Source organism: Silurus meridionalis, chromosome 14 (assembly GCF_014805685.1).
Source record: "Silurus meridionalis isolate SWU-2019-XX chromosome 14, ASM1480568v1, whole genome shotgun sequence".
NCBI lineage: Eukaryota > Metazoa > Chordata > Actinopteri > Siluriformes > Siluridae > Silurus > Silurus meridionalis.
This window is the reverse complement of record NC_060897.1, coordinates 22,702,076-22,715,631: the sequence shown is the minus strand read 5'-3', so window position 1 is coordinate 22,715,631 and position 13,556 is coordinate 22,702,076. Positions and strand designations below refer to the sequence as shown.

General features: G+C 36.6%; 1 protein-coding gene across 3 annotated transcripts; it reads right to left on the bottom strand.

Moving 5' to 3' along the window:
- Positions 1 to 819: 819 nt before the first annotated feature.
- Positions 820 to 9,173, bottom strand: atf7ip2 (activating transcription factor 7 interacting protein 2). Of its 3 annotated transcripts, none has more exons than XM_046866021.1 (12): positions 9,025 to 9,173; positions 7,755 to 7,825; positions 7,238 to 7,369; positions 6,965 to 7,051; positions 6,684 to 6,736; positions 3,512 to 3,555; positions 3,311 to 3,369; positions 3,163 to 3,205; positions 2,442 to 2,497; positions 2,280 to 2,310; positions 2,096 to 2,163; positions 820 to 1,646 (listed from the first exon to the last, which is right to left on the bottom strand). In XM_046866021.1, the coding sequence occupies exons 1-12, from the start codon at positions 9,029 to 9,031 to the stop codon at positions 1,242 to 1,244; spliced, it is 1,056 nt and encodes a 351-aa protein (XP_046721977.1). In that variant the 5' UTR covers positions 9,032 to 9,173; the 3' UTR covers positions 820 to 1,241. The 3 variants fall into 3 exon arrangements, with proteins under 3 accessions (XP_046721977.1, XP_046721978.1, XP_046721979.1); XM_046866022.1 differs by having other exon boundaries at positions 2,442 to 2,494; XM_046866023.1 differs by lacking the exon at positions 9,025 to 9,173 and adding an exon at positions 8,896 to 8,963.
- Positions 9,174 to 13,556: the final 4,383 nt, after the last annotated feature.

Genomic DNA, 13,556 nt, shown 5'->3' with positions numbered 1-13,556 from the left:
AATTCATCTTAAACTGTACACTAGACTCCCCTTATTCACTTCCAGTACATAAAAGAATCATTTTAAAGGGAGTAGATAGTGACCATAGTAGAAATACTCCTGCATCTTTTCTTTGAACATCTGAACAACAACGTTGTTGCAGCGATTCATTTCTTTTACATTAATCTTAAATACTAAATTGTTACATAACATTATGCAATATTTTGCTTTTTAAAGTGTTTATATATTTGGTTGACAAAGAAATGTTGTTGGTAATGAGAGCGGCACAGGGCGAACCCACAGAGTGTAATCATAACTCCTTTTCTTTTTGAGCTTTTCTTTTTTTTTAATAAAATAGATTTTAGAAAAGGAACGACTTTTTTAAAGTGATACATTTACATATTCAAGAGAAGGGTGTGAATCTCGAGCTCAGACAATACGACAAAGATTTACGATGAAAATCAAAAACCGGAGAAATCTAAATCAAATAAAAAGCTCAGCTTTCCCTCACACACTCTCTTCTGCGTACCTTTTGTATCTGAAGGTCTCTGATCTCGCTCTCCTGCAGAGTGGTGTGTGTGTGAGCTCAGAGGTCACAACTGAAACTTGTCTGTCCTTCAGCTTCCCATCACCACCTACAAAATGTTTGTTTCATAGCAGCTTTTTTTGAAACAGGCTTGTTACTAGGCAACAATGAGCCACGTGGTCAGTTTTACAAGTTCACTTTTTCGCTATAAAAACCTTTTTACTTGGGATTATTATAGGGAACTTTAACAGAAATGGAAGTGTAACGTTTTAACAATCTAATCAACTAAAATAACTGTAATGCAATGTAAGTAATTGTATTAAATGAAACTTTATTAAAAACAATTTGTACAGAACTTTATATTCAAGAAGGGTTTTACCATAAAATCCTGTTGTAGCTCAGATTTTAGCTAAAAATTCAAACATCTGTACGCTTTTCTGAGATCTTGCAGATTTTTGTTTAAAATAATTATTCCATTCTACTGATGATAGAAATGTCTAAACCTCACCTGCCTGATCATTTTCCAGCTGTGTCCAGAAAACTGCAGATGTTTAGGTGTGGTCTTGAAAAACCCAGGCCTCACTGAGAAAGTGCAGAACTGCATCAGTCGAATACATTTTATTGTAACACCAAAAGCAGATGTATTATTCCTTAACTTTAGTCTTCCTTAAAAAGACTGTTCTATCCTGAACGCCTGACATTTACTAAAACAAATACAAAAAAAAAAAAAAGATGTTCATGTCTGGCCGGCCCACACAGTGTGGACGTCACTGTAGGGTCCGTAGCGGCCGTACACGTCCTTGCCGATGATGATGAAACACAGCGTTCTGTCTCTGGAATGTTCCGCCGCCACTCTGCAGGCCATGGGCAGAGGCATGGCTTTGATCACGCCCATGCTTTTCCACTTGGAGAACGTTCCGTCGCTGCGCTCCTGCGTTACGTAGATGTAATAGCAGTCCATGGTGGCGGCGTCCGGGTCTTCCTCTTCCACGTTCCACAGAAGCGCGATTCCTCGCGGGCTTTTGATGCGAGCCACTTTCACCATGGGCTTCTGGGGCATGGATTTGCAGGCGGCCGTGACAGGAAGTTGGTGTGGGAACGGAGTGTCTGGGAACGGAGGAAGTCTGGACTGCAGGGCCACCTGTTCGGTTATACAACGCGAATGTTATAACTGATGAAGATGTTCAGAACTCGTAAAAATAAAAATTCATATTCAAAGTGAAATGAGGGGGAAAAAAACTCTAAATACTCATTATAATGAAATCGTTTGCATTGTAATTACTTGGAAGATCTCTAGCAGCCTGCTATGGAGTTCTGACCTCAAGCCTATTGAACACCTGACCTTACTAACACCATCTTCCTATCTGCAAGAGTGGAGCTTACTATAACAGCCTAGAGATTAAACGTGGAATGAGATGTTCAAAAAAAGATTATGCTCAGGTGTCCACAAACTTTTGGCCTTAGCGTATTTGCAAAAAAAAAAAAAAAAAAGTTTAAAGATTATATTTATTAGTAATATTTATTCACTTTATGATTAAATGACCAAATTTATTCATCAAATGAAATGGAAGGATGGTACGTGTGTCGTACCTCTGCTTCCTGCACCTCGGCTGTTTTTTTCTCCACCGTTGCCTGGTGTGAGTTCTCACCGCCCTCTGCTGTAGAAATATATATACAGTGTTTATTTTACATCCTTCAGGAAACCTTTTAGTCGTCAATATGTTCGATTTGATAGATAGAATAAATTCATAAATAATTCGATCCTACAGCACACCTAATGGAGACGATCTGTCATCCATGCTGTCCTGTGAGAGAGAGAGAGAGAGAGAGAGAGAGAGAGAGAGAGAGAGAGAGAGAGAGAGAGAGAGAGAGAGAAACCATTAATTCCCATAATGAAGGAAGAAGGAAGGAATAAACATCATGGTTTCAGCAGTACCTGTGATGATGTTTGTGGAGCATCACTGTGCTTGGTCCCATTTGGTCTGCATGCTGCTAAAGAAATCACACACACACACACACACACACACACACACACACACACACACACACACACACACACATAATTGGTCATGTTTAAAATGTACAAATAATACAATAAAAAATATTTAAAAATTAAATTAAATTAATTATAATATAATAATATAATATAATAATTCATAAATAAAAAAGGTAAATATAATAATTCTACTATGAAAATATTATATTAAATTTATTAATGAACATAAATCAAAGGAAATATGTAAATAAATCGAATGAGCTTTAAATAGAAAAAATAAAAAAAACACGATTTAAAAAAATAACTAGAAATATAAAAAATAATTTTAAAGAATAAATAAAAGTAATATAATCAATTGGATTTCTAAAAGATTTTTCTAGAACATTTCTCAAGGGTGATTAATTCCATTCAAAGTGTTATATAAATGTAATATATGAACATTATATACAGCAAAATATTTATATATTTATTAAAAAATAATCCGCTTTTTGAAACGTAATCCTGAACGCCGTCTTCTTTGAACGTTGTGTTGATGACTACGTCACGTTAACGTGTTCCAGATCTGTTCTTTGCTAGAAACAATAAACTTCTTCACCCATTCCATCCAAATAAATGGAATAAATGATAAATAAACAAAATAAGAAGAGAGCAGAATGCTCACCTTCTGTGTCACCTGTCAGGTCCACGATCGGATCCTCTGTGCGCTGGAATTGAAAGAAAAGAGAAACAGATCAGACGGAGGTGGAGAGCGTTCTGTCACGCTCCGGTCCACATATGGAGTTTGAGAAGAAGTGAGGAGGAAAAGCTACCAAACTCTTCCAGCAGCCTTCTTTAGGTTTTCTCGTTGTGCCTCCTGGACTGGCCATGTCTATTTAAAAACAATCATAATACAATTTATAAATAAATAAGGAGAAGAGAGAAAGAGAGAGTAAATAAAATAAACTAAATAATATGAATAAATAAATAAATCACAGAGTTGCCATTGAAAGGCATCAATGATGAACACAAACCTCCTGATGAGGACGACGTGCCTGAAATCTCTCCGTTAGCTGAACTGAGAAGGGAAGAAATTAATAAAAAATTAAGAATTTTTTTTTTTTTATTCAGATATTTGTGAGGATTTAGCAGTACAGTTTATAATACATACAATAAAGCTTTTATACAGAACCTTTCCCTTACACTGAATACCATATACCTGATACCATCATTGTGTGTGCAAAAGTTAGCACACCCCCTTACAAAAAGCATGTACAACAAAAATATCAGCTTGATGGAAAGAAACCAGACATCGCATCTCCTTTTGTGAACATAAAGAATAATTTACAGTTTCTCTGACGTCTTTACAGACAACTACACTATATGTACACTATAAAAAAGGGGGGAAATTTCTCCCAGTGGTCTCCAGGTGGCAGTGTTCTCGCTTCAGATGAGAAAAATGGTGCGCTCCATTAATCAGGGAACTGATTTTTTTTTTACTGACTTAGCAGTGCTTTAGAGTATAAGGCTACACATGAATCTTACTAATGTAGCATGGAGCACTGGACTTCCAAAAAACAATGGCATTTAGGGACGGAGAGAGAAAGAGAGGGAAAGAGAGGGAAAGCAGAAGTCGATCGATTAGCACAGAAAGCACAGACTGGCTAGGGAGAGCTATAATGATGCTCGTATTTTTCTCTGTGCGAAACTCATACTTATCTATCATAAGTGGTTTATTGAAAAAGAACAGGGCAGGATTCCCTTTTACAGAACACAGATTTACATGTCATTCACTGTAATCAAGAAGAGCAGACCACTAGCATGAGCTAATCTCACCTGATCGCACAGCAGCGTCATTATCAGGTGGGTTCATTGATTTAAAAGAAAAATAAAAAAATAAAAAAACAAACACATTATGCTTATGTCCAAATGACATCATTTATTTATTAAGATGAAGTAAAACCTATAATAGCAGCCAGCTGTATTTCTATTTATTATTAAAGCCGAGGAGTTACTAAAACCAACGCAAAGGGGCCGATATATAGAAGGTGTAAGGAATACACAATTTAGGAAGGTCTGGATTCAGAACAATATAGAAAAAGAATTAAGAATGGAAACACACACACAAAGAAAAATCTCAGTGGAATAGAGGGTAGAAACAAACAAGCACACAGACACACAGACACACAGACAGACACACAGACACACAGACAGACACAGACACACAGACAGACAGACAGACAGACAGACAGAAGCTTTTGAAGACGAATACCACAGAGGATCAATTGCCTTAAAGATTAAATCATTTAAATTAAATAAAATTTAGAATTCTAATATTACATTATTTAAAATAATACCAATAATAATAATAATCTAAAGCAGATTAATATAAAACAACTAATAAATATATGTATAAATAAATAAACTGGCAACCAAGAAGTAAATGAATGAATAAACAAATAATATAGAAAGAAACAGAATAAATATAATATAAATAATAAGTAAATATAAGATGTTGAATGGGTTATAAATACTATATATACACATTATATGGCCAAAACTTTGTGGACACCCGACTGTGAGATTGGTATGTGCTTCTTTTTCTACAATTATAGAGCTCTATAGCAGGAGATCTTCCAGTCCAACCCATGAAAAGCAGATCTTCATGGAGCTGGCTTTGTGCAGAGGTAAAGGTTTGGGTCTCCTGGCAAAATTTCATGTGACTGGAATAAAACCACATATGACTGGGGGAAAAAAAACCAGGTGTCCCAATACTTTTTGTTTATATAGTGTATATGATATGCGACAGGTTTATATACAAAACGCAGACATGGCGTGCGACAGGCCCGTAAGCGTTATAGCGGTGATGTAACTAAACAAAACGCTGCATTTTTCACATCTCAGGAAGCAGCTCTGGCAAATGCATGCTATTATTAGACGCTGGAGATGAGACAGCGACATGCTGTAGCCTTTTTATAGCCTCGGTTTCTGTGTGCGATTTCTCGAGTATCTGAATATACAAACCCCTTATGCCAAGATCCGTTTGTAAACAGGAGAAATCGATATAAGTACAGGATTCTTGTGCGGAGAAGGCGAACGGGCAGGTCGGCTACATCGCCGTATATTTACGCTCCCTCTTGTACACTCAGAGCTACAGAGTGAACACGTCTGTGCACGGGTTCACAGAACTATAACAGTATAACCAGTGCTGTCGATGCTGTGAGCAGCCGTGCTGGAGTTCAAGTCGAACACGAGGTTCAACAGATCGTCAGATTGAAGGCTTTTATTCCAATGTAGAAATATGTGGTCTTTTAAAGAGTTTGTTTCCAGATTTTTTTTTGTATCTTCGCAATTAAAAAAAAAATCTGAATCATTAAATGCCATTTTCTAATTTGTATTTTAAACTCTAATCCACTCTACTGATTAAAAAGAAAGCCGTTATTGCGAACTAATAAACAACCGATGCAGTAAATCTGTTTTAATGTGGAATAAAATGAAGCGTCGATACTTTATACAGGATGGGAAATGTGCAGAACATCAGTTGCAGTCTGTTCTACACTACGTAATGAGCACACGGAGGGCACAGAGAACTAGAAAGTCATTTCAGAGTGAAGTGAAGTGAAGATGGTGGAGTTTAGGTGTCACATGTTCCAAAACGTGACCCAGAGCTCGAGACCAAGCGCAAGAAAACACTGTTAAATTACTAAACTAAACAAATAGATACTCTTATTTCATCGTAAAATAGAACATTGTGTCATCGCAATCGGAAATCGCATCAGAAAGCCGCACAATTCTAGCTCCGCCCACATGCTCGTGTTCGACGCCAAAGAAAAATTTAAACTTTAAGATTTCTATGTAAAAAAAAAATATATTATAAAATAAAAACAAAAATAAAAAGGTAAAAATTTATGTAATTAATAACAATCAAATCATCATTAAAAAATCTAAATAATAAAAAATTTAAATCACATTTTTTAAATAAAGTAATAAAAAACAACAACAATAATAATAATAATAATAATAATAAAAACAATATTAACAATAATAATAATAATAATAATAATAATAATAACAATAACAATAATAATAATAACAATAATAATAATAACAATAATAAAAACAATATTAATAATAATAATAATAATAATAATAACAACAACAATAATAATAATAACAATAATAACAATAATAATAATAATAATGTACCTGATCATATGGACGTCTGTCTGTTTTTTGATCTCAGGTGTAGGGATGAGATTCTGGAATCCAGCAGCAGTGAAAGAATTTGGAATAAGATACAACAAAAAAAAAAAACAACAACAACAACAATTTAAACAATAAAGAAAATGTTTAGCTTTCTTTGATCATATATTCATACATACATACATACATACACATATATATATATATATAAAAGGTGGCATCATTATTATTATTAGGAGATTTCTTAATTATTATAAAGATTTCTGCTTGACGTGAACCCGAACCTTTTCCTGGGCTGCTTCCAAGCTTTCACGTTTCTGTAGGTTTGCGAAAACCACGTCTCCCCTTCGCTTCACTTTCATAACGTGGGCCTGAAACAAACAAACAAACAAAAACGTTTGAACTGGTGGATTAGACTACAATTTGTCAGCACTGGATTTTACTTATTTTTGTGCTTCATTTCATTTTTCTCTTTTTTGTTTAAAGCGATAGATAGAGATGTTAGAAGATGAAGCTCCAGATTAAGTGTGTAGTAACAATTGGCGTGCGTTTCTGACCTCAAGCTTCCGGATCTTCAGGTCGTATCCGGGTTCGTTATCGACCTCCTGAATTCTCTCCATCATGCTTTTCATTAGTTTGTCGGACTGTTCCAGGGCAGACTGGACCTCTCTGGAGATCAGCTCCTGGACCTGAGATATCACACACACTATTAGTACTTCATGCTTCAAAATAAGATACAAATGTTAGACCTATATTACAGAATATTCAGTGTTATTTTATCTGTTTTTTTTTTTTTTAACACAAACTGCATATTAGAATCTCTCATGACTTAATTATCATGTAAACACCCTTCAGGTACACGAACATCACACGAACATCTGCCACAACCAAGTTCTGAGGAAATCTGGTTTTTGTAGCTACAAATTACTTTTATTTTTTTTTTTATGAACAATTTTTTGTACAGCGCTTTACATCCCATCATCTATCTTTATTTTTTGTAATTGGTTTCTGTCTCAGATTGACCAGCAGATGTTTTAGTCTTCTCAGATACTGGATTGTAAATCGTCTCTTCACCTCTGCTGTAGAAAGTCTCTGAACGACGGACGTTTTTTCAGCGCCGCCATCACATCGTCTCCTTTTCATACCTGAAACCAGGTGAACGCAAAGCAAGAACATTTTTTATATTATTAGTTTACTCTTTAAACGATATTTATTCAACATCGTTAAACATCAACAGGCAGAGATTTTACACAGCTTTATATCTAACCACATCTGTAAGAATGTACTTATACTAATAAACTAATAACACACTATAATTATAACAATAATAAAAAAAAAAAAAAAACATGTAATTCATAGATACAAAATAAACATTAATTAATTATATATATAAAATACACATTCATACATGTACACATATACATACATACACATATATACACACACATCTATCTATATACACACACACACACACACACACACACACAGAAAGCTGATGCTTATTGCTCAAAAGTTCTCATTTGACACTTATTGGTGTTTAATGAAGATCTGTGTAAAGTTGAAATATATTTTATATGGAATTAAATCATCTTTTTTTCCAATTCTGTGTTCTGTTTAGTGCTACACTTCAAGGCCGTATCCCAAAAAGCTCCTTCTCGCCTGCTCAAGTCCACTATATACGCGCCGACTTAAAGGCAGTTCCACCTACTGTAGTGCACTACAACGTCGCCTAAGCGCGCGATTCGGGACACAGCCCAAAGACAAGCCGATGGACGGCGGCTTGCGAACAATGGAGACACGGTGACAGAAAACAAATCAAACACCACGACACGTGTATAATTATTATATAAACACGATATCAGATATAAAATAAAGTTTTAAACCGTAAATAAAGCAACACTTGTTTTTACTCCTTCTTCAACATGGAGCAGCTGTTATTAAAAAGTCGTTTTTTTACATAGACTAAAATGTTAAATATGATTTAATAATGACCTCAGCATTCTGTTTTATTACATTATTATACAATGTTTAAAATTTAAAGTCACCATAATAATATTGAATTAAAAACAGCCCGACTTGCTTCATGCTAGCTAGATACCGTTAGCTACTGTTAGGAAACCGGAAGTCCAGGTATCCAAACCGCCTTTATTATTATATTTGTAATTATAATAATAAGCAAATGTTTATATTTCAGTAAAACAGTAAATATGTATACCTTTGTCGTCTTTAAAAGTCTGAATAACACCCGAGCAGGTTAGCTACCTAGCCTGCACTTCCGGTCTTCATTAGCCCTCGAGCTCGCAATTTATTATTATAAATTTTTATATACATATTTTTTACTTACTTGTCATTTTGTAAAATACTGCAAATCAATACCCAGTCTGCCTCAGGAACACATTTACGCGTTTTCTTTCCCTTTAAACTTCAGCTTCATTTACAGCATCTGACTACATCCAGCCGAGGGGGCGGGGCTTGTTGTGCGGAGAGGTGACAGTGGCCGGGGCAGAGCTCTGATTGGCTGATGTGAAAGCGAATCTGATTCAATTGTAGAACATGATAAAAAAATATATATATATTATGTAATATTATTTTATATTGCATTATATTATATTCTCACAGTTACATATTACAGGAGGAAAGCAAAAGGGTGATCAACTTTTTAACATTACTTCATTTATATTCAAATACCATATTAATTAATTCTGGATTGTGATTGGCCAGAAGGTGAGCTTGGGCTGTACTGTGATCACATACAGGTGATGAAAACGCCAGAAGTCTTTATAGAGAGATTTTCAAGCTCCATCTGTCCTCCATCACTCCATTAAACGTTGATGAAATACTTTAAGTTAAAAAATGTCTACTTTATTGAAATATGAAGTTCTAAATCAATCACATCAAATATCACCAGGTTCATAAATAGAGAGAATTCAAGTTATCACTTTGCCTTGCTGTCACTTTGAAATCTGCAAAAAGAGCAAATGCGTTTTGCAAGAACGATGAACAAGTCAAGAACAAAAAGAACTCGTGCTTTGTGTCTGAACTTTCAGAAAGTAAACCATTATTTTTTCCACAATCGTTCCACTTTTTCCTTTTGGAACCCTGACTGATGGTTTCATTTACTTGTATTAGTAACCTAATAGTTTGTTTTTGGTTGCTTTGTGTATTTTAATAGAGAAATCATTAATAAAAATGAATGATGATCACAGACAAATCCTCTAAATCCTGCCGTTCCCCACACAGGAATCGTTCAAGGCTTTCATTAGAGTTGCAGTTTTACTTCACAAAGAAAAAGAAATGAGAAAATGACAGGAGTTGTAAATGAAGACAAGAAAATCTGTCTGTATCGGATTTTGGTTCTGAAAGGCATTGGATCTGGACTTGTACTTCGAGCACTGAGATTAGCTCCTTAAAGGTCATGATTTAGGGTTACATTTAAAAAATCTCTTATCATTAAAGTGCAGATGATGGAGCTTAGTGTGAAAAAAAGGCACAGGAAATGGACAAAAAGGAAAAATATGTACGATTTGAGATCTGCACTGTATTGTACACACATTTAGGTTGTGAAATGGCCTCCTCCAGGCCTGTACAGTGTCTCTGAACATCACGAGCTTCACGTCTTCACCTCTGCACGCTGCACATTCACTTTCCTTTTCCCCCTTCACAAGGCCGATCGCATCGCATTATGCCTCAGACATGATACGACTCCTCGGCGCTCGCTCGCAACATCACACCCTGCTCGCTCGTAATCCAGAAATGGGACACAGGGAGGCCCTGCGGCTAAACATCCGGCTCTGGATTCACGTTTCTTTCTCTTTCTTTTGGTAACTGCGAGACAGAGAAATGGAGCAGATGTTTACACAAAAACAATCAAATTATCAATCCAGTGTCAGTTTTAGGTCTTACATTTGTTACCCTTTTGCGTGTGTGTGTGTGTGTGTGTGTGTGTGTGTGTGAACGTGTCATGTAACTGCACATGTCCTAAGAATTATTGTCCATTTTATATATATATATATATATATATAATTTATTTGTTAACTAAAGACACAGAGGATGGCGTGAGATGTAACAGTCCTCTTCTACATGAACATCAGTAAACTTTGAAGGCATTAACGTGACACGGGGGGATTTTTTTTTTTTTTTTTACGTGTGTGTGGAGTCATGGGAAATAATTGCAGTCGTTACATTGTTTTTCTGGATGTGTTCGATATGAAAAATGGCTGATTGTTCTAATTACTGTAAGCAGTGTTTAATGAGAGGAGGTTTCATCTCCTTGGGGTTGTTATTCGGCCCTTTTGTGGTTGTTCTGTTCATCAGATCTTGGTGATGAGTGTGCACTGGGTTCATCAGCAGCACTATCCTGTGGACCGATATTACTGAAATACTACAGAGGCTCACACCAGTTAATAAGAGAGAAAGTGAAGACTCATATATATATATGTATGTGTGTATGTGTGTGTGTGTGTGTGTGTGTGTGTGTGTCAGTCCATGTGTTTCACTCCTAGACCTTCAGTGATGTTTTATTTGAATCGTAATGATGCAATTGTGTTCAATGAACACAATTCAACACGTCTCCTTTCAATGTAGCCGCAGCTTCACCTCCCGCGTACATCATCTCTAGCAGAAGCATCGATATTCACCTCATCACATCACCCTGTATGTAAATATATATGTATATATACACACACACACACACACACACACACACACACACACACACAGAGTATTTTATGGTTTTATGGAGACCAAAGTTTATTACCTTTTTCCTGTGTGTGTGTTATATATATATATATATACATACACAGGAAAAACTTAAATACCCTTTGAGTAACTATAATTACAGCATATTTGCTTACTCAATGTATTTTATTCACAGATCAGGTCTGAAATATTAAAATCTTGCTTTGTAGAGGGAAAAATAAACCCTGGCCATGTGCCCACAACCTGCCAGTGTGGAGTAAAACCAGAGTCCAGAAAAAAAATAATTAAAAGCAAAACCTAAAAGAGACTGAGGCTGAAAATCTGCACAATGCAGTAAGTGTGTGTGTGTGTGTGTGTGTGTGTGTGTGTGTGTGTTTTGGCCTTCCGTCCACAATAAATATGTAGCTTTTTGAAAACGCTCTCTAAAGTGAATACGTTTGAAGACGTTGTTTCAGTGTGGTCTGTGAACACGGAGACGTTCGAAAACTACTTTTTGTCGTTGTTTTCACATTTCAAAAAGTAAATAAACGCCAGGCGGAAATGATGCGGGTCAAAGCGTCTAAAAGTATCCAGATTAGTCCAGACGTAGTCTGAGAGTGTAAGTGTGTGTTCACACACATAATATAATGAATCAGCAGTCAGTAGTCGGTTGATGATGATATTTACGGTATAAACTTTAAATAGAATTAAGGGTTTACTTCTGATACAGTGAGCGGCCATTTTGATTTCTCACCATCTGACCTTCAATAACTTTGTAAAAGTCGGGATTTTGTCTTAAAGGGGTTTTTTCCGACTCAGGAAGAAAAACAACGTTGATAAAATAATAATTTCAGGATTCTGTCGTGTGATCTTGAGAGTTTGATACGGTGGTGAAGCGTGAAAACGTTCCCATGTCTGAGAGCGATTGAGAGATCCGATCTCTGCTTCAAGGTAGCTTCACTTGAACCCGGGTCTGATCCGCGTCATCCGTGGAAGCTCTCAGAGTAACGGCACACGACCCAGAATAGATAAGTGCAGAGATAAGTGGTTTTTATCCTTTTATTTATTTTTTTGAAGACAATAGTGGATTTTGGCGTCTGGTTCCGGATAACACGTTAGTTCCGGTTTCAAGTTTCATCACGATGCTGAGAGGGATTGTTAAGGTCAGCGCTTCATGAAAAATTCATGATTCAGATCTTCTTATAGAAGATCGTCTCCTCTTCGTTTGAAGCTGTTTCTTCACGAGGACATGCCTCGCATTCAAAACAAGGTTCTTCACTGTTTTGGAGCTTTACACATCAGTGCGTCATGTTTCATGGAGTCACCTCAGAAGCATTTCTTGCGATCAGTAGATTGATAAGCCCCACCCCCAAACCCCTCCTGAGTGTGGATGTATTTCAGTGACTGTCCCAAGTGTGAAAAGGCGGTCATGCTTCACTTAGGAAAACAAGGATGTAACTTATGAGCTGCTTTCAGAAACAAGTTTTTGCTCTGAACATTTGAACATTCCCCAAGGCTCTGGATTTGTTTGTGATCAGACACTGAGGTCTAAATAACATAATATGAGGATAATATCAGTGTCAGGAAAAGCAAAATGGCCCAAAAACGAACCCTGAGGCATGTCATGAGGTTTTATACGGTGTGTCTGGTGTATACAGAGGGAATACAGGTTCCAATTTAGGTTCTGACCAATCAGGTTGAATGTTCTGGCCAATCAGGTTGAGGATCAAAAGAGCAAAACAACCTTTGGGAAGATATCTAGGAAAAGAAAAAATGACAGCACGGTAGAGTGTAACGTTCCCATTTCACAGCTCCAAGATCTCCGGTTACAAACCCTGGGTGAGGTTTTATTTGTTCTCCTTGTGTCTGTCTGGGTTCCTCCTCATTCTCTGGGGACCTTCAGCTTTCCAAAAGCATGAACTTTTACTGAATGATCTCACTGAGTAACAACGAGTGCATGATGGACATGCGACCGGTTCTGCTTCACACCCAGTGCTCCCAGGGGTGTGAAGATCCACCGTGACCCTGACCTGGATCAATCCCTGACTGGTGATGAATGAGGAATGCAGGATCACTGCTGCAGAATCCCAAACTGGTTGCTTGGTTGGCTTTTGTGTCGCAGTTTTCAGAATGTGTGCAGGATGAAACCTCTGAAGATGCCCACATCCCCCCTTCAGTCCCTGACCTTTTTTACTGCAG

Bases quoted from the DNA above. Each gene is read 5' to 3' on its own strand.
- atf7ip2 (XM_046866021.1), bottom strand. The intron at 6,737-6,964 runs GTTCGGGTTCAC...GCTGGATTCCAG, and splicing joins TGGAAGCAGCCCAGGAAAAG to AATCTCATCCCTACACCTGA. The intron at 2,311-2,441 runs GTACTGCTGAAA...TCTCTCTCACAG, and splicing joins CTCCACAAACATCATCACAG to GACAGCATGGATGACAGATC.